The 27,820-nt window shown below is 37.2% G+C and overlaps 1 protein-coding gene across 1 annotated transcript in view; it reads left to right on the top strand.

Moving 5' to 3' along the window:
- Positions 1-27,820, top strand: part of tox (thymocyte selection-associated high mobility group box) — a 62,705-nt gene that overhangs the window by 32,877 nt on the left and 2,008 nt on the right. The window contains exons 2-8 of the mRNA XM_065276202.2: positions 599-664; positions 2,593-2,700; positions 11,191-11,427; positions 16,887-17,138; positions 18,795-19,025; positions 20,465-20,545; positions 20,646-20,975. Of these exons, the coding sequence (XP_065132274.1) occupies positions 599-664; positions 2,593-2,700; positions 11,191-11,427; positions 16,887-17,138; positions 18,795-19,025; positions 20,465-20,545; positions 20,646-20,975 (1,305 nt within the window). The remainder of the gene's footprint in view (positions 1-598; positions 665-2,592; positions 2,701-11,190; positions 11,428-16,886; positions 17,139-18,794; positions 19,026-20,464; positions 20,546-20,645; positions 20,976-27,820) is intronic.

The following is a 27,820-nucleotide window of genomic DNA, read 5'->3' as shown; positions in this document are numbered from 1 at the left end:
GTTGATATTTAAACTAATCATGGGTCGAATCAAACCAGCATTTTTTTAAGGTGTAAAATTAATCCTTAAAAATCTAATTGAAACTATATGTTTTTGATACATAAGTGCATGAACATAAAAACATAATTACTGTGTCCTGTAAAATGATTTTTGTGTTGATCCATCAGTTTTATGTTTATTCAGTTGTAAGCTGATCGTATAATGACACAAAATGTTGATTTAACAGGCTGATGTTGGTTTAGATCCGCAGCGAGTGTGAGAGCCACCTGGGCCCGTCCTGTACTCTCATGTCTATCCATGTGTGGGCTCATCACACACACGCATGTCTCTCTGTTATATTCCACTTCCCACATGAAAAGATTTCATTCATCCCGCTCAACCAGCAATTTTAATTCCCACTGTACTAATTACATCAAATCACTGACATCTTCATCTGAGACTTCAAAGACTAATTGTCTGTCTAAAGGTCCGTGTTTTTTAGGGAGGACAGCGTTCAAACTTCACGTTCGGCCTAAATCCACGCCTCAGATTATGTGTTAATCGAATGTTTTTGCCTGTTTATTCATTGCTTTTTCCTGTTCTCTCTTTCTGTTTGCAGTACAACAGTGAAAACATGTTCATGAGTATGCCAGAGCCCAGCCAGGACTTTGTGCCAGGGAACCAGGTGGGTTAATTACTGCTCACTCCTTTTGTTTTAAGTCGTAATTAAACAAATTTAAGCCGGCACATCGCAAATTAGAGACGCTATCGGTCTTCGCCATAATCAGGGGCTATTATAACACGTAAACAAAGCGTTTAAGCCTTTGTCTCGGCTTAATGAAATGAAGCTTTAATGCATACTGTCGTAGCCTTTCATTTCCTGCATTTACACTTTCATTAAAAAACTACACAGACTGGCAGCAAACAAGGTCGCGGGTCTATAAAAACAGAATATGCAGTCTCTGAGCAACACGACTCTAGTTAAGGTTTATTTTAGGTTACTTGAGTTTGTTCGAACAACCGAGATAAAAGCTTTTCTTACCAGTGACTTGCCCAATGCATAAAGGTAGATGCCTGTTTCTTTCCATTTAAAGCACAGCTTGTTTAAATATTTAAAGTGAAACATAAAAGTCACTGCCTTGAGGTCAAGGGTGAACATGGCTGCTGGAGGAGAACAGGTTGCCTTATGGGACCTTTAACATGTTTGCCTAATGAATTAAGGCTGCAGATTAATTAGTCTCCCTCAGGACACCTGACACGTTCTGCGGCATGGAAATGAATGTGGCAGGCGGGCGGTTTTACCAATGATGGACTGATCATGTGTGCGTTGTATGTTTAAGCAAAACAGTACCTGATTAAAACATCTGTTAAGCCTTACAGTCAAAAATAATTTTTCCTACCGTAATTTTAGCAGCCAGACTATATTGTATATGATCCATTAATATTTCCGTCCTGGTTTTGTCAAGGACTGTTTGGGTTTTACCTATTTTTATAAAATCATTGATCTGAATTATGTGCTTGCTTGTGTTCCATGAAATTTATCCAGGCTACACTTTGACATTTCAAACCTCAGATACGACCACACACAATAGGATTTTGAGACATTGCTCGAAAACTGTGCCTCACCACAGTAAATACAATCGAAGCCATAAATTCAATCTGTTTGTGGATCACAGAGTTTGGCCTTTAATGTTATATACTGTACTGTATGTAGTCTGTGAAACAGCTCTTATTCTAAAATAACTCCCCCCCCCCTTCCTGTCTCACTTTACAAGTCACAGAAGTGTTATGAATAATTATTACATTTGCAAAAGTAAATTTAATAATGAAACACGTTTAAAATAAAAACTGTCCATATGGGTTGGCAACCTGCTTCAAACATCTCCTGTCTTTTGGTTTGACATTAGTAGCGTTTAACAGGTCTCTGTTCTCCAGAAACGTGTGAAGGTGCAATTCACACCTTTCTCACGCATGTCGAAAATTGTATATTTAAATTTAATCGTGAACACATTCGCAGCACTAAACTTGCGGGTCTTTATGAACTGTCAGAAGTTTGTTGGGTAAAGACTTGCCAGTTACATCATATGCATGCACTTATTAGAGGTCAAATCGAATGCTTTCGAATAAACATAATCTTATGTGGTTCTCTCAGCCTCTTAGAAAAGCATTCCCAGTGCTATATACTGTAGAGAATCAGACGGCATTGCGGTGTAAGCCTGATAGTGTAATGGCCCTCAATAGCAAGAAGAAGAAGAATAAATAAATGATATGCGATCATGTATTATTCAACACTCCGTAGCAAATGCATTCGAGAGAATGTAAAGAAAAGTGCACTAAATTACATTCCACTAGTTTGTTTCAGAGACTTTATGCGTATTTAAACAGGAAAGGGTGCGCACTGTCCTATTCCGCTGCCCATTACACGGCCCGAAATTGATTTCAAATGTGCATTGGCTGCGTTGCATATCTCTGGTCAGTCTGCTCACGCTGCATGTTTGCCTTAGATTTAATGCAGATGAAAGATTGCGAATGGAAATCAGCACAGAGTGCATGTGCTATCAATTCTTGTTTTCTACTGTGTGGTTGACCCCTTGGCCTTGCATCCCACTTTAGTTTCGCGTACCTGCCAGTCCCAGCCAGACGCAGCATGGTAACAAACAGGCCGGCGGCCACTGGAAAAGAGAGAACCATACACACACGGACGGCCCGCGTCTGACATGGGTAAATAGCCGTGCACCAGCCCTCAGCACAGTAAAATATCTGTTTGTGTCTCATCTGTACTGTGCTGCATGCAGTCTTTAACTGATGTTTTTTTTTTTTTGCATCCTTTGGCCATTGAGCTCCACATTCATTTCATTTTTTGAGTGTACTGTGCTTTGAGCTTTAGCAGAGAAGCATCAGTGCATCATGGCCAACCTAGCAGAAGAGGCGTTGTAATGTATTATTTAGGAAGTTGATAATATTCGTCTGTATAGGTTTAGCTAAACAAGTAAATATTTCATAATCATTTTCCATACATTTTTACGCTCTTAGTTCCACTCCTGCATTTTAATCTATCTTCATGATATGTAACATGATTTACTTAGTTAACATGTACTGAGTTGTGATATGCTATGCTATGTGATATGCTGGATTACGTTGCTAATTGTTAAATTATAGTTACTTTGCATACATGCAACATCTGTTTGGTAAAAAATATCCCCAAATAGAAAATGAGTTTGAATTCTGGATAACCTAAAGGCAAGTGCATGCTTATTATAAGGAGGGGTAGTCTAAATCTTAAAAGAATGTAACGGTAAATGTATTATAATAAATGTTCATTATTTTTTTTAGACAGAGTCTCTAGCATTTCCCAAAGTGTATAACATTTTATTTTACTTTTTATTACTCATACAGTATAATTCTTGATATTAATATATAAAGTCATGTTATGCATCAAGTCAAATGTTATTTCCTTTTGCCGTTCTTTTGCAGTTTCTGTATTGTGCTGTTTTTTTACTTCCTCCCGTTATGCTCTCTCTCTCTCTCTCTCTCTCTCTCTCTCTCTCTCTCTCTCTCTCTCTCTCTCTCTCTCTCTCTCTCTCTCTCTCTCTCTCTCTCTCTCTCTCTCTCTCTCTCTCTCTCTCTCTCTCTCTCTCTCTCTCTCTCTCTCTCTCTCTCTCTCTCTCTCTCCCTCTCTCTCGCTCATTCTCGACTTCTCTCTCTCCACGTTTCTCTCTGTTGGGAACAGGTAATTACTTTTATTGGCAACAACAGTTGAATTCACCTTGACCTCAGTGTGTGGTGTGCAGCCACAGAGCTTTCTCTTGCTTTTAAACACACATTAACTGAATTAGAGTGAAGTGTACCCATGTGCCTATTTTAAACTTCATTCTCTGGAAGCTAAAACTGAACCTGAAAACCATCCTCAGCTCCAAAGCTGAAGGCAAAAACATGTTCTGCAAAAGTCTTTTAATCTGCTTTATAACATAAACCAAAAGCATCTGGAAATCATCCAAGGCAAGTGTGAGGAGTTACTGTATGACCAGTTAGGAAAAATAGGTTTTGGTTTGCTCTTATATTTGGTTCGCAAAAATCTAAAAAACATGTGTTGACTTTCCTTAACTGTTTCTTTGAATTTTATATCATTTTAATTTATATGCATTGTTTAAACACAGATTTAAGTAGACTAAAGTACAGAAACAAGGAGCTGATTACCATTCAGATTGCATCAACTGCAAAAAGAAAATCATCATGGACAGTGTTGGGGGTAACGCATTACAAGTAGCGTGCATGCGTGATAATATTACTTTTCTGAAGTAATGAGTAAAGTAACGCATTTCTTTATAAATGTACACATTAATATTTGAGATACTTTTTTAATGCAAGTTACTTTTCAGTTTAACTAATTTGATTTAAAAACAACATAACGTACTGAATTAAACTCAATGTAGTCACACAGAATTACGCACTATGCGCACGCGCCTGAGCGAGAACAGTGTTGAGTCTGAAACGGAGATGGCAGGGCAAAGCTTGATATTTTTGCGATGGAAATGTGCAATTTCTGAATGCAGAATTTCTCAGTCATAAAACATGTGCAAGGGATCAGAGATCAAGCCTCAGCCAAGTAGGAAAAAGTAACGCAAAAGTAACTTAAAAGTAACAAAAGCATTAAAAGTAACATTAAAAATAACTAAGTAATGCAAGTAGTTACTTTTTGGGAAGTAACTTATTATTGTAATTTCTATATTGTGCTGTTTTTTTACTTCCTCCCGTTATGCTCTCTCTCTCTCTCTCTCTCTCTCTCTCTCTCTCTCTCTCTCTCTTTTTTAATGCAAGTTACTTTTCAGTTTAACTAATTTGATTTAAAAACAACATAACGTACATGCATTATGTTTAAAAGTTACTTTCCCCAACACTGATCATGGACAGTGTTTGCCGTGGTAAATGGGGATTTTGGAAGTGGGGGAAACCTTAAAAAAGACATATCATGAAAATCTGACTTTTTGATGTTTAAGTGCTATAATTGAGTCCTCAGTGCTTCTATCGACCTAGAAAATGTGAAAAAGATCAACCCAGTAACTTAGTTTTGGTAAACCATTCTCTACAAGCATGTGAAAAAGTAGGTTATTGAAATTTGGCTCCCCTTGTGATGTCAGAAGGGGATAATACTGGCACTGCCATTTAGTGCAGAGATCATCTCATTTGCATTAAAAAGGACACACCCAAAAACAGCACATTTTTGCTCACACCTACAGAGTGTCAATTTTAACATGCTATAATAAATGATCTATATGATATTTTGAGCTAAATCTTCACATACATACTCATTTTACATCTTAAAAAAGTCTTGTGAAATGTCCCCTTTAAGAACTGTTGATACTGGTGCCCAAGTTCCTAAGGAAAATAATACTTGTTACAAACCCCATGAAATCGCTTGATGAGGGCAGCTTTCTGATTTGCGTTGAGATATGTTTCTATTGAAACCAGACATGGGTTGATGTATGGAATGGTATTTTAAATTAGTCATATCCATTAGACTTCTTGCTGATTGGTTGCAGGTTGTGTTGGGGGAGTTGGTTGTGTCCAATGCATCACAAGCCACTAAAATCTTTGCCATGTTTTCCCGGAATAGAACGATAAAATGATAAATGTTTATCTTGACATGTTTAAATAATGTAAGAGTTTTAGTGGTTGGAAAAAGAACTTTGGAATTGAGCTGGTGATTTTTCTAAAGGAGACCTGTTAAAATGCATTTAAAGACAAGTATTAATCTTCTGGTTGAAACATCTGGCTTTCTGCCATCCCGCTGACCGACAACACTTTTGAAAACCTCAACAAACTACTTGAAGTGACAAAATGTGATACTGTTATCCATCTAAACATCTCTGAACCGAGAGATCTGTTTCTCCGTATTAGACATAACAATAATAACAGCCCAGAAAAAAACAAATCAGCGAGATGTTAAAATACACAGAGCTTTCACAGACTCAGAACAGAGAGAGTCTGCTGTCTGTCTGCTCACAGGTTCCTTGCTATCTCACCATCTCCTGTCTTTCCTCCAACCCAAACCATGTGTTTCTTGGCTATTAAATAAAAGCCACATTTATTAACCCGAAATGCTGGAGTGCTGAGCGCATGTCGGCCCACAAGCGCTCTGTATCACAGTTTATTTATTTTAATGCAGCAGCAAGATGAAGTAGTGTGTGCCAGCGATGCTAGATAAAGCCGACTACGGCATACACACGCCGAACACTAAAAATATACACAGTTCTCATATTTCTGGACCGGGCTCAAAGGCACTACTTCAGCAAAGAGTGAAAGTGCTCACTTTGACACAGAGCAAGCAATATTCTGTCGGTTTTTGTATAAATTTGATAAGAGGGATGTTTAGTGTTGCGTTGAGCTTTCGGGCGCCTGGTCCGTGTTATAGAATATGCATTCAAAGCGTACGTATACAGGAAGAGGATTAGATATAAAGCCAGATCTATATGGTTACGTTTTGATATTTGTTTGTATCTAACACAGAATGTGTTTGCACAGTGTGATGCTCTGAAATGCACATATACTCGGATATGGTGGTGTGTGGGTTTATATACTGTGTAGAGGTGCTCGCCGATCGCCATCCCTCCCCCCAGATGTTGCAGAGCTCTTGGGGGAGCGGCAGAAAGCTGTGCATTTTAAACATGCATAAGCTAACCTTGCACTCTCCCTTGGGACTGAAGAGGCCCGTTCTTACATGTGTGGTTTTTTTAGTATATTTCAGTCTTAGAAAAAAAAAATCTGAGCCAAACTAATATACTGAACATTCAACGAATGTTATGCCTGGTTTTGCAGCCCATGTACGCGAGTTTTAAAAGCTCAAGTAATGTAGCAGTTTTGTGCGCTGTTTCTCATGTAATATACATTATTTAGATATATTCATGAATTGCATATGCATAAGATGCAGCGCTTCTGGACAGGGCGTGGTCTCTAGTGCGGTTTTGATCCCAGAGACTCGGGATGCGCGTCTTGTGTGATGTCACGGCTCAGGTCAGTCAAGTAGACAAGAAAGCTTCGCACGCCCTCCCGTCACCCCCATTAGACAAAGTAAAAACCTCCTCCAAAATGCTTGACCCTGTTGGTTGCACAAGACAGACAAGCCCTTCTCCATTTATCCAGAAGCTCTCAACAGTAATCGGCAGCTCAGCAGGTTCGAGGTTGTTTTGGGGGCCCAGCCAAAGAATGTTGCATTCAAATGATCACCGCCCCTGGGTCCCAGAGGTATTCATTACAGGCTGAATTGCTTTCCTTGCCTCGCTCTCACAATCTCAGCCGAGATGGCAAATGAAAAGCCGGCTGGAAAAAAATGGGGCACCTTATTAAGTTTAACTACTGTAGCATTTAACCTGACATCTTCATTATTCAGAATTACATTATGAAAAAGCCAACTCATCCGCGGGCACAGGTTACTGTTGTTTACGCTTCCTTTTGCTGTTCTTTGGCAATTTAATTGGCGGAAGGGCATGACAACATTTTCGAGCGCCCCTTGTGCTGCATGGATGTCTGGGTAATGATCCACAGCCCATCCTGGAGTGATCGTTTAAATATCCTTCATAAATCGTATTTCTGCACGAATCAAGACCCTCTCCCCAAGTTGTTTAATGCATTATGTGCCGTAACAATAGTGCGTGTCTGTTATCTCAAAATGCACGTTTTCTCAAACACCTCATATCTCGGTTTGCATGGGTTTCTTACGTAATGCTGATTTACACCTGCCAAGATGGTGGTAGATATAGTCTACATCTCCATTGTCAGGCTGCAGTAATTTAATGCAGAATTTCTGCTGGTGAAGCATTTCTGCCACTCTTTGCAACACATGTTAAAAACACAAGCGCTCTTCGCATATCGTTCTATTCCATCTCATTTCTTTCCTTATTGTTAGCGTAAACTACATGAGATACTGATGACTATTTGCCCGTTTCATTGCTATGTCTCTCTCTGCTGTGAGGTTTTGATTGACTGCTGACTGTGATGTCGGCCGTAGACAACGATTCCATACAGCACATCATGACCATCATCAGTAATTGATAGTAGATTTAAATGACTCTCCTGCTCATTTGCCATTCATCTCTCAGCAGTCCCATTACCCTTGTGCTATTTGACAGGCAATCACCTCACCGCCAGATTTGTTGTCTGGTCAGAATGATGTCACATGAAATGGGCTAGGACTGGGACATTGCACATTTGAAAAGTTGCTTTTTTCTTCCTATTGTTACGGTTGCACGTATTGCAAAGGAGGGTTGTTGGGAAACTATGTGTCATTCAAAGTCTGAAGAATCAAAAGCTAAGCGATTTGCACAGAAATGGTAGTTTTGTCCTTAGTTGTTTCATTTATTGTTAAATGGAAAGCTAGACTTTTAGAGAAAAGCGCACACGGTTTTGTTGTCAGTCTTAATTAAGGGGACAAGTTATACATAGCTCTAGATCTGAATGTAATTCTATTATGAATCGTAAACACTGGAATGGAATGTACAAATGTTTTGGGGTTACAGATATTTTTCACATTCCTGACTCACAATGTAAACAGTTCATTTAGATTCAGTTCTTGTTATGTTATTGAAATCGGCACTTTATGACCCTGGAGGTTTTTTTAGGTTGATGCAAAAATATTTTAATTAACACATACGTGGCTACAGAAAGAAAACTAAAGCGTGTTTAAATGTTTTATCTTCAGGTGTTGTTAAGAGAGTTATCTTCCACTGTTTTTATATTGTAAAAATCTCTTTTTTTATTTAATTCAGGAAGATATAGTTTTTAATTAGTTAATAGTTTTTTTTGCAGTTAGTAGTTAAGAGTTATAGTAGATGGTTGGTATGTTTATATTCACTGCTTTCTTTTAACTGTTCAAAAAAACACAAAGATTTATAAAATGTTTGCATTGCTCTTAAGCAGTGCTCTTAATTTTTGAACATTTACTTTTTCGTCAGAGCCACACACCACAGCACAGGGCTTTTCATTTCCTGTGTTGTCTTTTCTAGCTGCCTGTTTTTACATCACAGTGTCACAAAAAAAAAGAATGTTTAAAAAATAACTTCACTAAGAAACACTGGTAACACTTTACAAAAAGGTTATGTTACCATTAGTAAATGCCTTAGCTAACATTATCTTACAATGATCAATATAGCTTTAAGCATTAACTTATCATTGGTAATGTTAGTTAATGCAGTAACACTTTACAAAAAGGTTATATTTGTTAACATTAGTAAATGCCTTAGCTAACATGATCTTACAATCATCAATATAGTTTTTAGAATTTACCTATCTTTGGTAATGTTAGCTAATGCATTAATACTTTACAATAAAGTTGTATTTGTTAACAATTAGTTATTGCATTAGCATGAACTAACAATGAAAAATGCTTCTAAGCATTTATTGATCTTAGTTTATTTTAATTCTACCATTTACTAATATATTTATAAAATCAAGCCTTGTTACTGTTAACATTAATTAATATTAATGCACCAAGAACTAACATGAATAACTGTATTGGCATTAACTAGAATTAATTTATGCTGAAAAACTAAATTGTTCATTGTTTGTTCATGTTAGATGATGCATTTATTAATGTTTACTTATACAACCTTATTGCAAAGTGTTACAGAAACAAAACCCTCTGTGCATAATCATTCATATCTTGCTTATTTGTTTTCACCAGATAATATTATTTTTACGATGACAATAATTGCAAAAAAACAAATAGTTGCTTGCATGTTTTAACAGTAACCCACTGTAAACCTTTATCTTCTTTTATGTGATTTATAATTTTTTTACATTTGGCAGTAAAATCATTTCTCTAAGGGTTTTACTATATGAATGATGCCAGCATATTTCCCGCAAACAAACACAGACATCTGTGAAGCACAGCACAATCATATATGCAAATGAGCATGATACATTGGCTTTTAGAGGCAGAAGTAGGAAGCTCATTAAAACGATTATTGCAATCCTTAAAAGTAACAGTTGGACCGTTATTTGAGTTGAGTTTGAATTTGGAACCAATTTCATACCTAATTGCCTGTAGTTGGCTGTCTGACAGGTTCATTTAGTTGCTGCAAATAAAAGCTATGTATTAGAGATAATAAAGCAGGCGAAAAGAAGAGCCCCCTTTGAAGGTAAAAAAGAGAGGAGTCATATGAGTCATTTCGCGTTGAATCCAAGGCAGAGGCGCATTTGCTGTTCGCTTTTTCTCGTGAAGCGTTAGACTTGAATTTAAACTATACGGTTCGAATGGCTTGACATATTCTCCGGTGTACTTTAGATAATAAACTTCATATATGCAATTGCAGCCCGATCCACTTTCACAGCCTGCAGATAACTGTATCAATTTTTTTCTACAGTATTTTACTCCAGAGGAGTGTTTACAGAATAATTTATGATTTTGCTTGGATTCGTACAGCCTTTCATCTGCTTATCTGCTTTACATCTTTTTCATCACAGTCTAAACTGACAAGGGCCAGAGGAGGCAGCGCTGTTTCAAAGCAGGCAAAGCAAAAACTTCACAGCCAAACTAAAGAGACTGTTCAGTCTCATAAAAGCAAGCTTTTGTTGCAGTCTAATGAGATTGATTGACCATTTGAATATACTTTTATGTCCCCAAGGCTCAAGTAAAGTAGGAATGAATCACTGTAATGTTCAACATGCTCCCGTTTACTCTATCCAGTATTTAATTTACTCTGTATATATAGTTTGGATTAGTCTTTTTTTCTGTTATTGATACTGTGAATCACAGCTTTAGACGCAGAATAAAAGACATCAAAGAATGTCGGTTTCAGAAAGATTTTTTTTTTTGTTCATGCCATAACCCACCTTTTTCTCTTATTTATACAGTAAGTATCAAATGGACAGTCTGTCCTTGTTCTTGCCCACAGTTCACCCCCCATTGTGCCGTATTTCAAACCGACTGTTTGCAAAGCCTTTTCATACTGCCATAGATGAAACTCCATTGCATTTCACCATCAGTTCATTCGCTTTTCCATTTTAAAGTTATGGCGTTTTATTGCTGCAAGATTTACAACATGGTACCATTTTTATCCCATATAAAAGGGAGTAGTATAAATCAAAAAATGTGCTGTGCCTTATTTTTTTGCACAAGCCAGATTTTAATTTCATTTAAATATTTAATGTTGGATATCTAACTGTAATAAGGTACATCTAATCAGATAACAAAACCTTTGTCTCTTTTAATCCTAGTCCTACCCAGTGCCCAGTCTTGGGGACGAAGACTTCAACATCCCCCCCATCACTCCCCCCACCCTTCCTGAACACATGCTGGCACACTTGCCCGAATCTGAGTCCGGAGCATACCATTCCCTGTGTTCCCAGAATGGACTGCACCCCTTTCACCTGCAAGGAATGGACCTGCCTGGCATGTCAGTCCCAAACATGTTGGGCCAAGATGGAGGCCTGCTCACTAACTCTCTGTCAGTGGTGAGTACTGCTGTGATAGGACCCGAAGCTCAGGAAATCTTTATCTAGTATGAAACAAAGGCAGTTTGTTTGAACAACCATAGAAGTGACAGTACAGAAATAAAAAATAGTTACTAAGTAGAATTTAATGAAAGGTGCACATCACTGCCTACAGCCATCATTACACTTGCAATGTATGAGGATCTGAAGATGAATGTTCTGAAACAAGCCTATAAATGACTATAAAAAAGAAAACAATATCATGGAAGAACAAAGAAAATGTTACAAAAAATAGCACTGTATATGTCAAACAAAAATATGTAAATATAAAATAACCAATAACTTGATTGGACTACAGTATGTTTATATTAAGTGGATTATAAATATGCGTATTGCACTGTTGTTTATTTGCCTTTACGCCGAAACGAAAAACCTCAGTGGGAACAAACCTAAAACTATAGTGGGGACGTTCCCTCATCATTTTACATAGTAGTCCACAAGCCACTGGAAAGGGTGATTATTCAACGTGACCAAGAATACAAAGTTTCTTTCTTTGTGGATGAAAATGTCATTGCGAGATTGACGTCTTGCAGCAGAAAAGCAACGGGCACATGCTCTCCTTTGAGATGTCGCTAATGCATTTCTCATGATGGAATTATGCGACACCAAAGTCGTTTCAGTGCACAAACAATTATTTAATTGACACAAATGAAATACCTCAACAGAGATTATAAGAGGCTGGAGCGGCGTATAGCATGATTGAGATAGCACGCAGCAAATGAGAGCTAATGTGATTTAACGCACAGTGAAACAATGCCAAATTCCCGTTGGATTAAGTTAATTTAATATAATTTAGCATCAAAGCACTCTCCTAATGCGCTCATGCCATATAGCCGTACTACATAGTTGTGTAGCAATGTAGTAAAATCGACAGGAATCAACTTTTAAAGCTTAGAGAAAAATAATGAGGATTACGTACTGTATAAATGAATTAACTAATTAGTTAAAATAATTTGAATATGAATATGGGGACATATTTGAGCTATTTATTAGCATTATTATTTCTTTTATAACAATTGATTTAAAATTTTTTTATTGATTTCACAAATACCATCCAAATCATTGTCACTTCTGGAGAAATGAAACTCAAACCTCGAATTTTGGTTAAGTGAAGAAACCTCATTATGTTATTATGACACATTTCTGGCGCTGGTGATCTGTGACTAACTGTGGTTGAAGATAGATGGGAGATTTGTTGCTAACCTGAGGTTTGAGTCAAACTGAAACTTCACTTCTTCATCTCTTACCTATTGTTTTCCACACACTCCTTCCTCGGGGCCAAACCAAAATATTAAGTGTTAATTTCATGCATTTCTGCCGTGATAAACCACGAAACTGTTTAGCATTTATTATTTTGACCTTTGTTGCACCATGAATAAAATGGCAGGACTGATTTATTCTTTATTGGAAATGATCGAACGATGCTGAATTGAAAACTGCAGCACTGACCGCAACACTAATCATGGTACAGCCGATATTTTCATTTCCTTTGTTTGTACAAACACATACTCACTCGTGTTACCCCTCTTAAACTTTAGCTTACACGAAACAAATTTTGAAAAAACAAAATACGCATAAAAAGCAAAAAATGACATCCACAGTGAAAGATATTGAGATTCACAAAGGCATTTGTTCTTTTCACCTTAATGTTCTCAGTGCTTGGAGAACATCCATTTAGAGCGGCTATGAATTATGGTTGCCAGGCAACGGGACAGAGAGCTTGTAGCTGCAGTGGAGAATGAAAGAGCTCGCTGATGGAATTAATTTTCTCTCAGCATTAGCCTGTTGAAGCTGCCTTCTCTGCTGGAACATAGAGTGCATTTATGTGTCTCTTACATTTTGCATTCATTTTATACGTGGGTCTCAGAGCTTGCATTGTTTAGCCAGCAGAGCTAGTTGAGTGAAATGTACTTCACTTTAAAAAGTATTAGATTAAAAGGAAAATTATCTCGTAAGGTTTCGCGGTCCCTCCTCATTGCATTAGAAAGAATGGAAATAAACGTAAGAGAATAGCTAAATGGATCTCCCGGTCCTGTGAAACGGGAAAGGGCTCTTCAGTGCCGAATATAATCTAGGTGCTTTTTAAACATAATAATGCGGGAGATGAGATCTTATCGGTCCTTTTTGATGATCTCAGTGATTCGTGTAAAACGCGACTAATTTATTGGAAATGCTCAGGTCGGTTCGCTTCCAGAAAGCCGCACGTCCGCTTAAATAAGCACAAGTTGATGTGTGTAAAATGTGCAAATCTAAACAGAGCTGACAGTGGAGGAGAAAGTGAAACAGGGAGAGAGAGAGAGAGAGCAGTAAAGAGCAGTCAGATCATCCATCATCGTAGCAAAAGCCACTAAATCCTCATCCAGCAGTGGCCTAAATAAAAAAGAAACCGTAATGGACATAAATCTCCATTTATTATAAATTTGCTGCAAAGCCTTCGCTTTACAGCCGTTCAAAACTAGCAAGTACGAGATGTTAAAATAAAATAACAAAAGATGTGTAAAATTACAAACTAAAAGCAATTAAAGAGCTTTTAATTTTGGATCATTACATTGAGGTTGGCACAAGGCAATAAATTTCTAAACCCATAATACTGTAACCTTGATCGTAATCATGTCATTCTTTATTTTTCCTTTAGCCCAGTTACTTTACAGTATAACATGAAATGATGCGAGTTGCTCCTATTAGACTGCTTGCGCGTGGATCATTTACAGTCAAGTTAAATAGAGAGACAGATATTTGCATGCAGTTATATAAAATCTAACTCGGAGCAATTAAACTCTGGCGTGTACAAATGACAGATGGTGTAATATGGCTTCAAGATTTTATATTCCAAATTACCTCACTTCTCATATGTACTCCTGCGTGTCATAAATATTGGGTGTTTTCCATCATGTAGACTTTGACAAGCTATTATTACCAAAAAGCCACAGCCATTTTAAAGTGGATTAACTCGTGGGGAAAGAAATGAATAACTAGGATTATGCAAGTATACGGTCATATTTCAAATGCAATAATTTTCACATTTATATTCTAATCATCAAAAGGGTAAACAGTGCGTATTTAGCTTATAAAACTACATACAGCCTTATCATTGGCCCGTGGTTTTATTACCCAGAGCAAACAATTGGCTCTGATCTAGTCCAGTACTTAAGCTATTTATACCTTTTTAATGGAAACAGAAGGACATGAAAGTGCCCCTGAAGTGACAGCCGGAGTAAAGCAAGATATTATTTTCTTTTTTCTTTGGAAATGTCATTGGAGTCTATAGAAAAGCTGACTTCCCTTTTTCATACATCTTTGTCTTACACTACTGGAAGATAAGCATGCAAATAGTCTCCTACTGTAAGTGTGATTACAATTTTCCCTGTGATTTAAGGGAAATTGATATCAAATGAGTATGACCTCCCTTGCAGCACGGGTCAATGGATCTGATGAAAGCCCAGCCAGCCATTTGTTATTTAAAACTTAAAAAGTGCAGAAAAGGCAACCTTTAGGGCTTTTGTGTGTGACCTCGTCACGTGACCTCTATTCATCCCCTGCAAGCCTTTGTCCTCCATGTAGTGGAGATTAATGGTGAGCTTAGATGATAAATACCATCACAACCTCACTCCGACAAACGCAATTCAATATTTTCCAGCAGCCATGTTGATCCTCTTGCAGGAGCATTTATATATTTTATATATTTCTAAAGGCCAATCCACACTGATCCAACAACAACCAACATTGGGACATTTCAATTGGATAAAAGAGTCTCACAAAATTAAACGTCGCTGTCCTGTATCTGATTTTGTTCCTTATGTACAGCATGAAGATTAGTCAACAGCTTCTAGGTTTTGTTTTACTAAGAAAAAGAAAGGTGACCTTTATTATCATGTGTGGTTGTTAAGTTGAAGTGTTTTCTACCTAAAACTGACCACATTGTCTTATTACCCAATACATGACACAAGGTGGGTATTGTTTGGTTAACAAGTCGAAAAAGTCCCCTTTAAAGAGAAATTGAGTAGGAAGATGTGGAATAAAAAAACGTTAATGAACTGTGTGTGAAGGTGCATTTCATGATAAAATGAAACTTTCTTTTGTCCATCAACTTGCAATGGTAAACCTCCAAAAAGTTATTTTCAATCGATTTCCATTGTGAACCTTTTCCAGCCATTTCATGAGAACTTGACATTTTCATCTGTCACTTCATGATTAGTCTGTTAACCGCTAAAACCGCCGCGATTGACGATTTTCCTCCCTATTGCTGTGTAATGTCACGTCATTAGCCCGATCAACAAGACATCCGTATGTTCCCGGCGTGAATGCAAATGTATTTGTTATATTAACTACTGTTTTTGGATACACATCGAATTCTCGTAAATTGGGGAGGTGTCGTTCAGACGCTTTGTGATATTAAAAACATTTTGTCTTCAATTGATGATTCAGGTTCTTTTTGTAACTGCTAAAAGTTAAATGACAATGGGAATGAAACTTTAAAAATTTAATTTGTAAGATAACAGGAAAAAGAAAAATCACATCATAATAATTAACATATCTGACTAAAAATCTATTAAAAATGTAATCCATACTTACAAAAGCTAAAATTAAATTAAAATAATAAATACTGTAGCATTGCTTTTATTTTTGCTTATACATTCATAATCTCTAACTGTAATAAACTTCAGTACAAAACTTTTTTAAGCAAAAAAAAAAGGATTTTTCTAAGCAATTTGGATTTTAGGCAAATTATGAAACGCCCAAAAATGATGAAGATATTGAAACCATCTAGGGACCAAAATATCACATCAGAGATAAAGAAATAGTCAATTACTTTACTTTCTTTAGTAAATTTAGTAATATTAGTAATTTAGTAATATTAAGTTTTTTTTCTACTTTAACACTATGTTTGTTTTAATATTATCTCACTCAGTATTGACCATCTTCAGTGTTTATCCTTTTATCAAAATATAGACAGAATAAAGCAATTATAATATGTTTAAATTGAGAGCCAAGTATCTCTTTTCAGTGTTAGGATGGGGAGGGGGAGTCAGAGTCACCTGGCCATCAGAGAAATGCCCATGGCCTCTAACCCCAAAGCTCCACCTGTCGGGGGCATTGTGTTCCACACAATGGTGGGCGTAGGCTACATTTCAAGTCACCTGTTGCTACAGACAGTATCAGGTGACGGACAACAGCTACAGGGCTTGTGTTTATCGGAAGTGATTTATTCCCCTGATACAGTGAAGGAAAGCTATTTTTTCTACACCATACAACATCCTCGTATTCAGGGCAACAAGGATTACCCTCATATCTATACCCCTGTGATTTCTTCTATAATATTTCAGTAAGATGAGTTTAATAAGACCAATACTTAGTCCAGGATTTTAACTCGGAAGTGCATGAGGTTTGGTTAAGTTGAAAGATTCATTTTTGTCTTCCAGATGCAGCAAATGGTCAATTCAGACTCCCGTTACGGCGGTCATCCTCAGGTGGACACACTGAGACCCAGAATACAGCCTGGCATGGTTTCTCAAGGTCAGCTGACTACTATAAACCAATCACAACTCAATTCCCAGTTGGGGTTAAACAGCAACAATGGCACCCATGGCTCCCCATCTCCACCGGAGAGCAAGTCAGCCACACCCTCCCCCTCCAGCTCAGTGCATGAGGACGATGCAGATGATGCTGCCAAGGTGAGAGAGTCTCACAGATTCTATGGTCTCATGAATATAAAAGCTTATCTTTGTCTAACACTCAGACACGGCTGCATAGACTTTTATGCGCAATGGCAAAATATAGTGTATTTAAAGCAGTGAGTCACTGCTGACCTTTTACTAACTTGTTTTGCCATGTTTCCTCATACATAGATTTGCTAAGACACTATTGAGCCTCAAGACCAACTACAGTTCTCTAAAAAACTCCACATTGATTTTCTGGAAAGTGTGGCCATTTATGCACTTTACTTATTGTTTCTTAACTACAAACACACAATATCTCAATTTTGAGTTGCCCATGTTTGTATAGAGAGATAATGGAAACCCCGAAATATCATTACATTTTAATATTTGTGAGTTCAGACAAGGAAAAGTAATTTATTCACAATAAACTTACAAAGGCTTTGTAAACAAATATGTAAAAAGTCATTTCTTTATGATTTACTGTTTTCTACAAAAAATCATTATGTAAAGTAAATTCTGTGAAAATATAGCCTTTATATACAGTATATTTCAACCCTGTATCACCAAATTATGCACCTATAGTCTTTTCTGTGACACTGACACATTTTTCCGCCTTGTTGCGTGAACGTGTCACGCATTTCTGTTTACATGTCAGTGTCACGTATTTGTTACCCAACTGTTTTGTCCTATTTTCAAATCATTGACGCTTCGGTTTAGGGTTAGATTTGGTGAAGTATTGGTTTATACTAGCGCTGAGCATAGATTAATCTAGATTATTCTCATACAAAATAAAAGTACTTTTTTGCATAACTTATAAGTTTGTGCTGTGATTTACATGTGTGTATATATATATATATATATATATTTTTTTTTTATTTATATATAATTTAGAATATATATACTTCTACTTCTATATATTATATATTCTAAATTATATATAAATAAAAAATGATATTTAAATGAAACATTTCTTATAAATATATATGTGTGTGTGTGTTTAAATATACATAATATTTACACACATCACAAACTCATATATTATGCAAGAAATTACTTTATTTTAAATGAGATTAATCTAGATTAATCTATGCCCAGCCCTAGTTTATACCTTTTATTCATGATTTTTTTATTTTATGATTTTTTAAACCATTGTCGCCTGGCATTAGGGTTAGAGTTGAGTTTGGGTAAGGATGTTATTTTATGTAAATCGAACCCTAAACTAAAGCGACAATTGAAAGAAAATAGGACAAAACAGTTAAGTGACTATATGTAATTTCATGATATATATATAAAACCTTTATGTAAGGCCATCTAAAAAACATGAGAAATCAATGATTATCTCATCATTAGATTATGATACTTTAGCTTGGATTTCACAAATAGGGTGTATATATAATAATTTTATAAATTGTAATTTGTTTTCATATTATGTAATACTTATAAATGGATTAATTAAAATCCAGCAATCATGAAAGATTAGAAACATCACTGGAAAGGCATGCAATCCATTATCTGTATAAACAAATAATATATTGAAGTCATTCAAAGCTGAAAATAGGTCAAGGAATCTAAGACAACTAGCTTTATGTTTCATTCATTTATAAAGCCTTTATTATGACTCAATCTAATTGTATGTTTATTGTTTACTATAATGAGCTTCTCTCTATACAGACGAATGGTGCAGAGAAAAGAGCAGCCACAGATATGGCCAAGAAGCCCAAAACCCCCAAGAAGAAGAAGAAGAAAGACCCGAACGAGCCCCAGAAGCCGGTGTCTGCGTACGCCCTGTTCTTTAGAGACACACAGGCAGCAATCAAAGGCCAAAATCCTAATGCCACATTTGGAGAGGTTTCCAAAATAGTGGCATCCATGTGGGACGGTCTGGGAGAGGAACAGAAACAGGTGACTTTGTCTTTTGAAACCACACTCACGTGCACATCTACTGTAAACAAGTAGCTTTATCTTGCTACGATCTCGTGGCTGACTCACAAAGGTAAAGTACCGCGTTTCTTACAAAGCGTTCGGAACACGCAGTTTCATACGCACAGGTACATGTTTTGTTTTTGCTATTATCTACACTATACAATAGTATATTCACACAAAGATTGTTATGACAGCAGATGCGATGAAGCGTACTGTATCTTGGTCAGAACATTTGCTGATTTCCCCTCGTACAATCACATAATAACATTATCTCTGCAGTCTGCTATTGTGGTCTAACATCAGAGTGGTTATGCATGCAGGGGAAGTCTTAACAAAGCCAGGTGTGAAAACAGTCAAATATGTGAGAGGGTTTTTTTTATTTCAGAACATGTAAGACCAAGGCTTTGTGCTGTCTGGTAATGATTGAGATCACCGTTTCAGGACATATTTACCACGAATACGATACTGGGTGTTATATTCACGTTTCAATCACAGCAGAAATGCACAACAGTAATGTTTTTCAGATTTGCCTTGCAATTTTGGGGGATTTTTCCTGTCACTCGGAAGCTTAGAGACATTTAATGATATAAAATGTGCTAAAAATGTTCAGGTTACACTTTGCTTTGATATTTTGATGTGCATTATCAAAGTGTAATGCTGAATTTTAAATATTAGTCATTTTGGTAACACTTGATTTAACAGTTTAGTTTTTTGCACGTTTCATGTAATTGTTAAAGTAATTACAGTACTAAACCAAACCTTAATCCTAACCCTATAGTAAATACATGTTATTAATCATTATTACTCAGTCAGTACTAAAATGTATAATTATACTATAACAAGGACACCCCAAAAATAAAGTGTTGTTACCGTGACAAATCAAAATGAGGTTTAATAAAGGATGTGACTGGTTTCAGGCAGCAGCCACAGTCATAAAAACCTATTGTAAATAACTCGTTTTTTGTAGTTGTTGATTTGAGCTCTTTTTTACCATGTACAAGCCAAGTGAAGCTGATGAAAACACTTAAAAGTACTTTTACTCAGGAGAGGATGTTTGCTTGATAAAAGAACATCATGTCTCTCCTGTTTGTTTTTCGTTCTCTGAGTCTCTTTGCACTTCTCTGTTTAGTAGAGATCTATTGGTTGAGGTAATGACAGCACAGATGTATTGATGGGCAAATAATTACCCATATGCCCCAACTGAAAGGGGAAATATGGACAGTCCATAAAGGCAGAAGAACAAGCGCTGGATAAAGTGGGCTGCACTCAAGCGCCATTTCAGTGCTCTAACAACAATTACACATTATGGCTCATAAATGGACTGCCATTAGATTTCTAAGAATAATCGCGGGCAGAAATACGGGGAACGCTCTGACCTCCCTTAATATATTCTTTGTTTGTTTGTTTTATCGTGGCAGGTGTACAAGAAAAAAACCGAGACCGCAAAGAAGGAGTATCTCAAACAGCTGGCAGCGTACAGAGCGAGCCTTGTGTCTCAGGTACGTAAATGACCGCGGGCTATTGACGTTTCAGAAGCCACGTTTTTGTTTGCCAGTGTGGAGATGTTTGCTTTAAAGCAGATGTTTCTGTATCGTCTAGAGCTACAATGACCCGGGGGATGTGAAGGCATCGCAGGCTTCCCAGATGCTTGGACCCAAGCCACCAGTTTTTTCTGGTGCTGGTCAGTCTCACCCAGGTCTCTATATGAGTCATCCATACCACCAGCAGTCGGGACTCAGTTCCCACCTGCCACCAATGCAGCAGGGCCTTGCCCGAGTCGGCGCGTCCCGGAGCATGGGCAGCATGGCGGGCTCGTCCCCCCCTCCTCTGCAGATCAGCCCACCCTTACATCAGCATCTCAGCCTCCACCAGCAACAGCAGCAGCTCAGCAGCCACTCGCTGCCCATGCACTCCCCCTCCATGGCCCAGGTAAGACCAGTAAATAGCTACTGCTTAACAATGCACAAACAATGCTAGTGATAAATACATATCAACCAAAAATAGTCATTTTGAGATTATTGGCTAATTGTTATCAAAAGCTAAGTTTGATTACTGGATCAACAGAAGTGGACCTAAGATCTACAGATAGTCTCCTAAAGGAATAATGCACTTTTTCTTTTGACGTTTAATGCATTCTGAGTATTCAAAACATTCATACAAATTTCCTTTAATGAAAGAAAGCACCGAGTAGTGTTTGCCCCAACAACCAAAAAAACTGCAATATTGAAATCCATACTCTCAAACTCGCATTAAAAGTCAGCTTTACTCTTTCCCTGCCAATAACGAGTATTTCCGGCTTTCTGCAATACTCTTCCGCAACTTATAAAACCCGGAAGTATCGCCCTAGGGCAAACAGCTGTATATCCGTGTAAGTTTTGAGGATCGCTCTGCATCTGATCTCTTACAAAAGTCCTTCACAAAAATTGGGTTATCTCTGATTTTTTTGGTGTTTTGAAAATTTGGTGTTTTTGAAGAAACCTACCCATATTTGAGAGGTGATAAAAAAAGAACTAATGAATGTAGGATGAAAGTGTTTTGTTTGTTTGAAAGCAGATGGTCTGATCTTTCATTTGATAAATTGTTTATATATTTTAAGAAGAACATTTTCTGGAAGGCAATAAACTTTTGTAAAAATCCAGAAAAATGCTGGCGCTGGCTGGCAACTTAAAAAATGTAATTTTATCAAGATTCATCAACTTGCTGTGCTTCTGAAACAGCTTTTTTTGTATAACATCATCAATTCCTTTTATTTTGTAACCCCTCTCATCCAACCCTGTCCTATAGAAATATAAGGGTATATTTGTCGTAAGGGTATATTTGTAGAAAAAGCCAAAAATACATTGCTTGGATTAAAATGATCGATTTTACTTTATGTCGAAAATATTTAGTATATTATTTATGAAGATATTTTGTAAATTTCCTACCATAAATATATAATTATTTTTATTTAATAATAATATATGTATTTTTATAATAATATATATTATTTTATTTCTGTGAGTGGATGCAGCAAAATAGCGAAAAATTTGCGAAACTCACAAACCAACTTGCGCTCTGTCCTACCCACATTTGGGGGATTTCCCATTAAAGGCGTTCTAAGCGAATCTGCGAGACGTTAGTTTTTGTTGACGTTTGAATTGTTTTCAAACAGACGGAGCGTAGCTAACTCCTCCCCCTCCCTTCCGTGCTTTCATGAACGCGCCCAACCCCCACTCCCAAATCCTTTTTGACGTTTATTGGTTGGAACACTTTGTTTTATTTTGTGGTGCTAGGTTTGGCCACTGTGTTGTTATTGCCGTTTGTGAAGCCTGGGCTGTCTACAGAGATCGCGTTTTTTACAGTTTGATCAGCGGACAGGCAGCAAGCAGATAGTGAGGAGATGTTTGCTGTATGTAACAAAAAATGTTTTATGGTCTAAAACGCGTGAATTCGCTTACAGCACCTTAAAGCTTTCCCAATTCACTTGAAAACATCATTACTTCAGAAAGCCAGTAGAGAGCGCTAAAACAAACCTTTTCGTTTGTAATATATGTTGCTATAGACTTCATTTAGACTTTGAACTTTGAATGCGATTTTCTCAGACTCTTTAATCGTTTTATCTCGGCCAAATATCTCTTATCCCTACCAACCATATATCAATGGAAAGCGTATTTATTTAGCCTAGGATGTATTAATCTCAATTTTTTTAAAATGACTCTTATGACTGGTTTTGTGGTCCACGGTCACATATTTCCAAAACTTATTCCACATTCCTTTCTTTGACATAATGGTTTTACTTAGAATATATCAATACGTAAATAAAATGGGTTGTAGACAGCATTACATGTTGAATTTAATCAAGGGAACATTTGCGATTTAATTTAAACTATGACCAAAAATAGAGCCGTGACGGACACCGTGTCCGACCAATTAAAAGACGACTTCTCTTCCTATCTGTTTTCCATAAACCTCTTCAGGAACCTGCCTGGCCTCATATTTTCCAATTTCCATTCTACATTATCGTAGGATAGATAGCCTATGTGTGTGTGTGTATATATATATATATATATGAATGTGAGAGTGCTGAAGGAAGTGCTGTTTATGCAGCAGATGCTGCGCCGTTTCATTTTTCATCATTTCCGGCCCCTTCAGCCTATCTCTCACGCTGGCGAATGAGGTCAAGAGAGAAACCATTAATATCTGCCAGCTTGTTTTATGTCCATGCTGTGCGAAAAAAATCCCAGCGTATCACACAGACAGATTTTCAATTTTCTCTCTGTAATAAACAGATGCATTAGGATTTGGATGTGACTTAAGGTTGCACAAAAAACCTCACATTGAGATTGATGAATACATCAGCGTGGAAGACAAAACGCCTCGGCTATCTGATGAAAACAGTTTTTCAGGCTGGGGCGAAGGAAATGAAATTAGTTCTTTGCTAAAGTGTATAGAAGAAAGCTCTTCTCCTTTTTTTTTCGGCAAAATGTTTATTATTTATTTATTTAGCATGTAGACAAAAGCACCGATAAGAGAAACTAAATGTAGGCTCGGCCCATTCACACACACCGACCAAGAGATTTAATTAAAGAGAAAATGACCTTCTTAGGAATAACACATTCGTCTGCTTTAACAAGTGAGCAAGGAGCTGCGTTAGTCAACAGCTAAAGTAGTCTTCCCCAACTAAAGTGCACTCAGTCTTATTATTAGCATCAGCGCTAATTAAACCCTCATTCCCCTAATAGAGATCTTAAATAGAGGTTAAGGAGAGGTTTGAAGCCTAAGTCTCTTTAAACGCTCGCTGTGATGGTGAGAAAGTCGTTAAGAGTTTGGTGCTGATCCGTTTCGTGTCCTAATAGCCCTGAGTTGTGGTGGAACTTCAGTGGGATTGAGATGAGGTTGTAATGAGGTTCTAATGAATAGTACCCTTGTGCCTTGAAGCTCTTTAAAAGATGAGCATCAGCTGGGAGGCAGGACTGGCTGGTGCTGGAGAGAAAGAGAGGGAGGGAGAGACAGGGCGGAGGATCGCATTGTCTTGGGGTAAACAGAGATTAGCTTTATAAAGAGAGATGAATCAGGTGGTCAGGAGAACAGGTGACACGCTATTCAATGACAGCAGTTTGATCTTTTACTGAGGGATCCGCTGCTTCGACAATGAGAACTTAGTTATAAAAAAGTCATTAGTATTATTTATTTTGTGTGTTTTAGTTTTTGTGTATTTGTTTATTTATTTATTTGCATGGCAATTTAATTCCAACACAAACTAAAATGAAAACTCGCATTTCCGATTGAAATGTCGCCGGAAAATAAATCCATCTGCATTTGAATATAAAAGGCCTATTGTTGAAAAATTCTGTTCCTGTGCCCGCTGGGAATTCTGGGAAACGTCGTATTTAAAAGAGCAACTACTTGATTGAATTTCATGTGCTTCTTTTTATCACTCCTCAGCAGGAAAATTAACTATTTCTGTGGATCATCATCGTCATAAGTAAAAAAAAACCTGTCTAATTTTCATGCAGATTACAGTGTGAATTTGTCTGAAGTCCAATTTCAGATTACCACAGGGCTCCTTGTATGGCTGTGTCAATCTTTTGAAGGAAAGCACGAATGCTTTAACTTGGCTTTTCTCTCCACCGTTTGGAGACTTCTTAAGCCTGTTCCACAGATCCTGCCTTTATGGGAGAGTTTCCAAATCCAAAGGGGAGTAATAATCCTCGTTCATTTTTGCATATTTGCGTAGAGCAAACATAAACGCGCGGTTCAACTTTTTCGCTGCGCCGAGGCAGGGTGGGGGGAGGTGGGGCGGTGTTGTCGGGGGGAGGGACACAAAGGGGCAGATGGAGCCTTTGTGATCGAATGAAGGAGAAGAATTTGAGGAACAATTCATGAATAGGTAGAATCTCTGGAGGGGGAAAAACGCAGCCACCTGCTGTCTTGCTCTTTCAGGCAGATTCTCTTGTGTACCACTCAGATTAACTTCCCTTTCACATGCACTCTTTCTTAGGCTAAGAACAGAGAAGAAGTCTTTAAATTAGAATATCTGCTTCGTTTATTTTTCGTCTGCCTCCCCAACAGTCTCACCCCCCCTCCCTTCCCAACCAACCAGCGAGTTCAATTCCTTATTAATGCTCATCGGAGGCTGGCTGCGTTACACCGCCATCACGTCCACTTCAGATCGTGTAGGATGTTTACTTGGTGAAATTAGATTGGGCGAGGTGATTTCTGCTTTGCTATGGTTTCTCTCTCTTGCTTATTCCTGAAATTCAGCATTCAGAGGCCAGGCTCAGCTGAGACCAATATAATGAAATGTCATTTGTTTTATATTTAAACGTTATAGTATTATATATTGTAGTTGAGATAAACTTTATAATGGTGTCCTACCTAGATAATAGGATGTTTGTGAAAAATATATGCTTTATAAGCTTTTGTGTCTTAAACCCAATGGCCTTTTATTTATAATTTATTACACTATAGAATAGGCGGTTTCATCGGACACATGTGCGTTGTCGAGGTTACGCGTCTGGTTGGAACTTAACTTCCGGTTTTTGTTTATTTAATGGTCTGACTAGTGGCTAAAAGGAACTCTGGAACAAATACCTCGTCAAAAATAAAAATGTTTTGGTTTCCTAAAGACAAGGGGACTGCGATCATGCATGATCATACATATGGTTCTACATAGCACTATTTGGTTCTACACAGGTGCTTCACTGGTGCTTCACCGGTGCTATATGGCACTAAAAACGGTTCTTCTATGATTACGAGCAAAGAACTACACTGTAAAAAAAATCCGTAGAAATTGCAGCTGGGTTGCCGGTAATTTACCGTAGATTTAAATTTATGTTATTTACTGGCAACATTTTGTTCAAAGTTAAATGAACATTTAACATTTACAAGTCTTTGTCTTTACAGAGTAAAACTAAAAAAACAGCATCAAGCAAAACATTCTGGGAAACAAAATCTGAAGCAAAAAACAGAAAAAGGTTGATGATGATTTCTGGTTCCCAGAATGCTTTGCATGAGGCTGTTATTGTATAGTTATATTCTGTAAAGATAAAAACTTGTTAATATTTAACATTTATTTAACTTTGAACAAACTCTTGCCAGTAAATAACATAATTTTAAATCTACGGTAAATTACCGGCAACCCAGCTGCAATAACATTGTAATTTCTACGGATTTTTTTTACAGTGTACTTTTGGTGCTTTATAGCACCGTTTGTTTTTAGAGTGTGGATCACCACTATAGACGGTTTTAGCAGTAACAACATAAACAAGCGGCTTTTGTGGTCTACATGTAACTTCCGGTAAACTGCGCTAGGAATAAATAACAACAAAGTACTTTAAACGTAGTTTATTTATATAACAAGCAAAATAAACAACACATAGATTACCTAGGAAACCTAGAAGAACTTAGAATTTTTTTTATTTTCGATAAGGTATTTGTTCAAGTTTAGTTTAGCAACTAAAAAAGCTGAAACCGGAAGTAAAGTTGGGACCAGACGCGTATCGCATCACCGCACGTGCGTCCGATGAAACCGTCTATAGGGAGGTTTGGCAGCCGGTTTGTAGTTAAAGGGTCACTAATGGGTTTGTAGTTAAAGGGCTTTTTTTGAAAATATGCTAATTTTCCAGCTCCCCTAGAGTTAAACATTTGATTGTTACTAGTTTAGAATCCATTCAGCCGATCTCTGGGTCTGGCGCTAGCACTTTTAGCATAGCTTAGCATAATCCATTGAATCTGATTAGACCATTAGCATCAGGCAAAAATTAACTTTTAATTTTCTGTCGTTCTTCATACTCGATGTAACTAAAGAAGAGTCAAGTTTTAAATAGGAAAAATATCGAAACTCTTTGGTTATTTTTAGCGTGATGCTAATAGTCTAATCAGATTCAATGGATTGTGCTAAGCTATGCTTAAAGTCCTAGCGCCAGACCGGGGATCAGCTGAATGGATTCCAAAAACGGTAAAAATCAAATGTTTAACTCTAGGGGAGCTGGAAAATGAGCATATTTTCAAAAAAGTGGAGTGTCCATTTAAAATTGTAGACATTATAGTACACATTTTACACAGCAACGTTAGCTCAATGTCGTTTTAGCTATGGAATATGAACTAAGGCAATCTACTTGTTGTTTATTTTGCTTGTTATATAAATAAACTACTTTAAAAGGACTTTGTTGTTATTTATTCTTAGCTGAGTTTACCGGAAGTTACGCGAGTTCCACGAAAGCCGTTTGTTTGTGTTGTTACTGCTGAAACCGTCTATAACAGGGGTGTCCAAAGTCGGTCCTGGAGGGCCGGGGTCCTGCAGAGTTTAGCTAAAACTTCCCTCAACACACCTGCCTCAAAGTATCTAGTCTGCCTAGTAAGACCTTGATTAGCTGGATCAGGTGTGTTTGATTAGAGTTGGAATAAAACTCTGCAGAGACACTGGCCCTCCAGGAGCAGGAGTGGACACCCCTGGTCTATAAGCTGCGTTGTTGCAAACCAAGTTGGGTCAAATATGCACGTTTTCTTAGTTAATTTATCTCAACAGTTGGATTTGTCCAAATCTCTAACCATGGATTAAAGCAACCCAGCATTTTAGAGTGTATTATACAGTATGTAACCAAGTCATATTTTGTGATTTAGATCATCATTCATAATGTAAAGAACATTTTGTGGCATCTTTAATGTTGACTACGTAAGGCCATGTTACTTAATCAATGTGAAATGAATTATTGAAATGAAACTTTGATGCTCCTAATCTCATCATTAGATTATAAGACTTTGGCCCGGATTTCACAGACAGATTTTGATCT

Source organism: Paramisgurnus dabryanus, chromosome 6 (genome assembly GCF_030506205.2).
Source record: "Paramisgurnus dabryanus chromosome 6, PD_genome_1.1, whole genome shotgun sequence".
Lineage (NCBI taxonomy): Eukaryota > Metazoa > Chordata > Actinopteri > Cypriniformes > Cobitidae > Paramisgurnus > Paramisgurnus dabryanus.
Note: the sequence above shows the minus strand (reverse complement) of the source record. Positions and strands in the feature narration are given on the sequence as shown.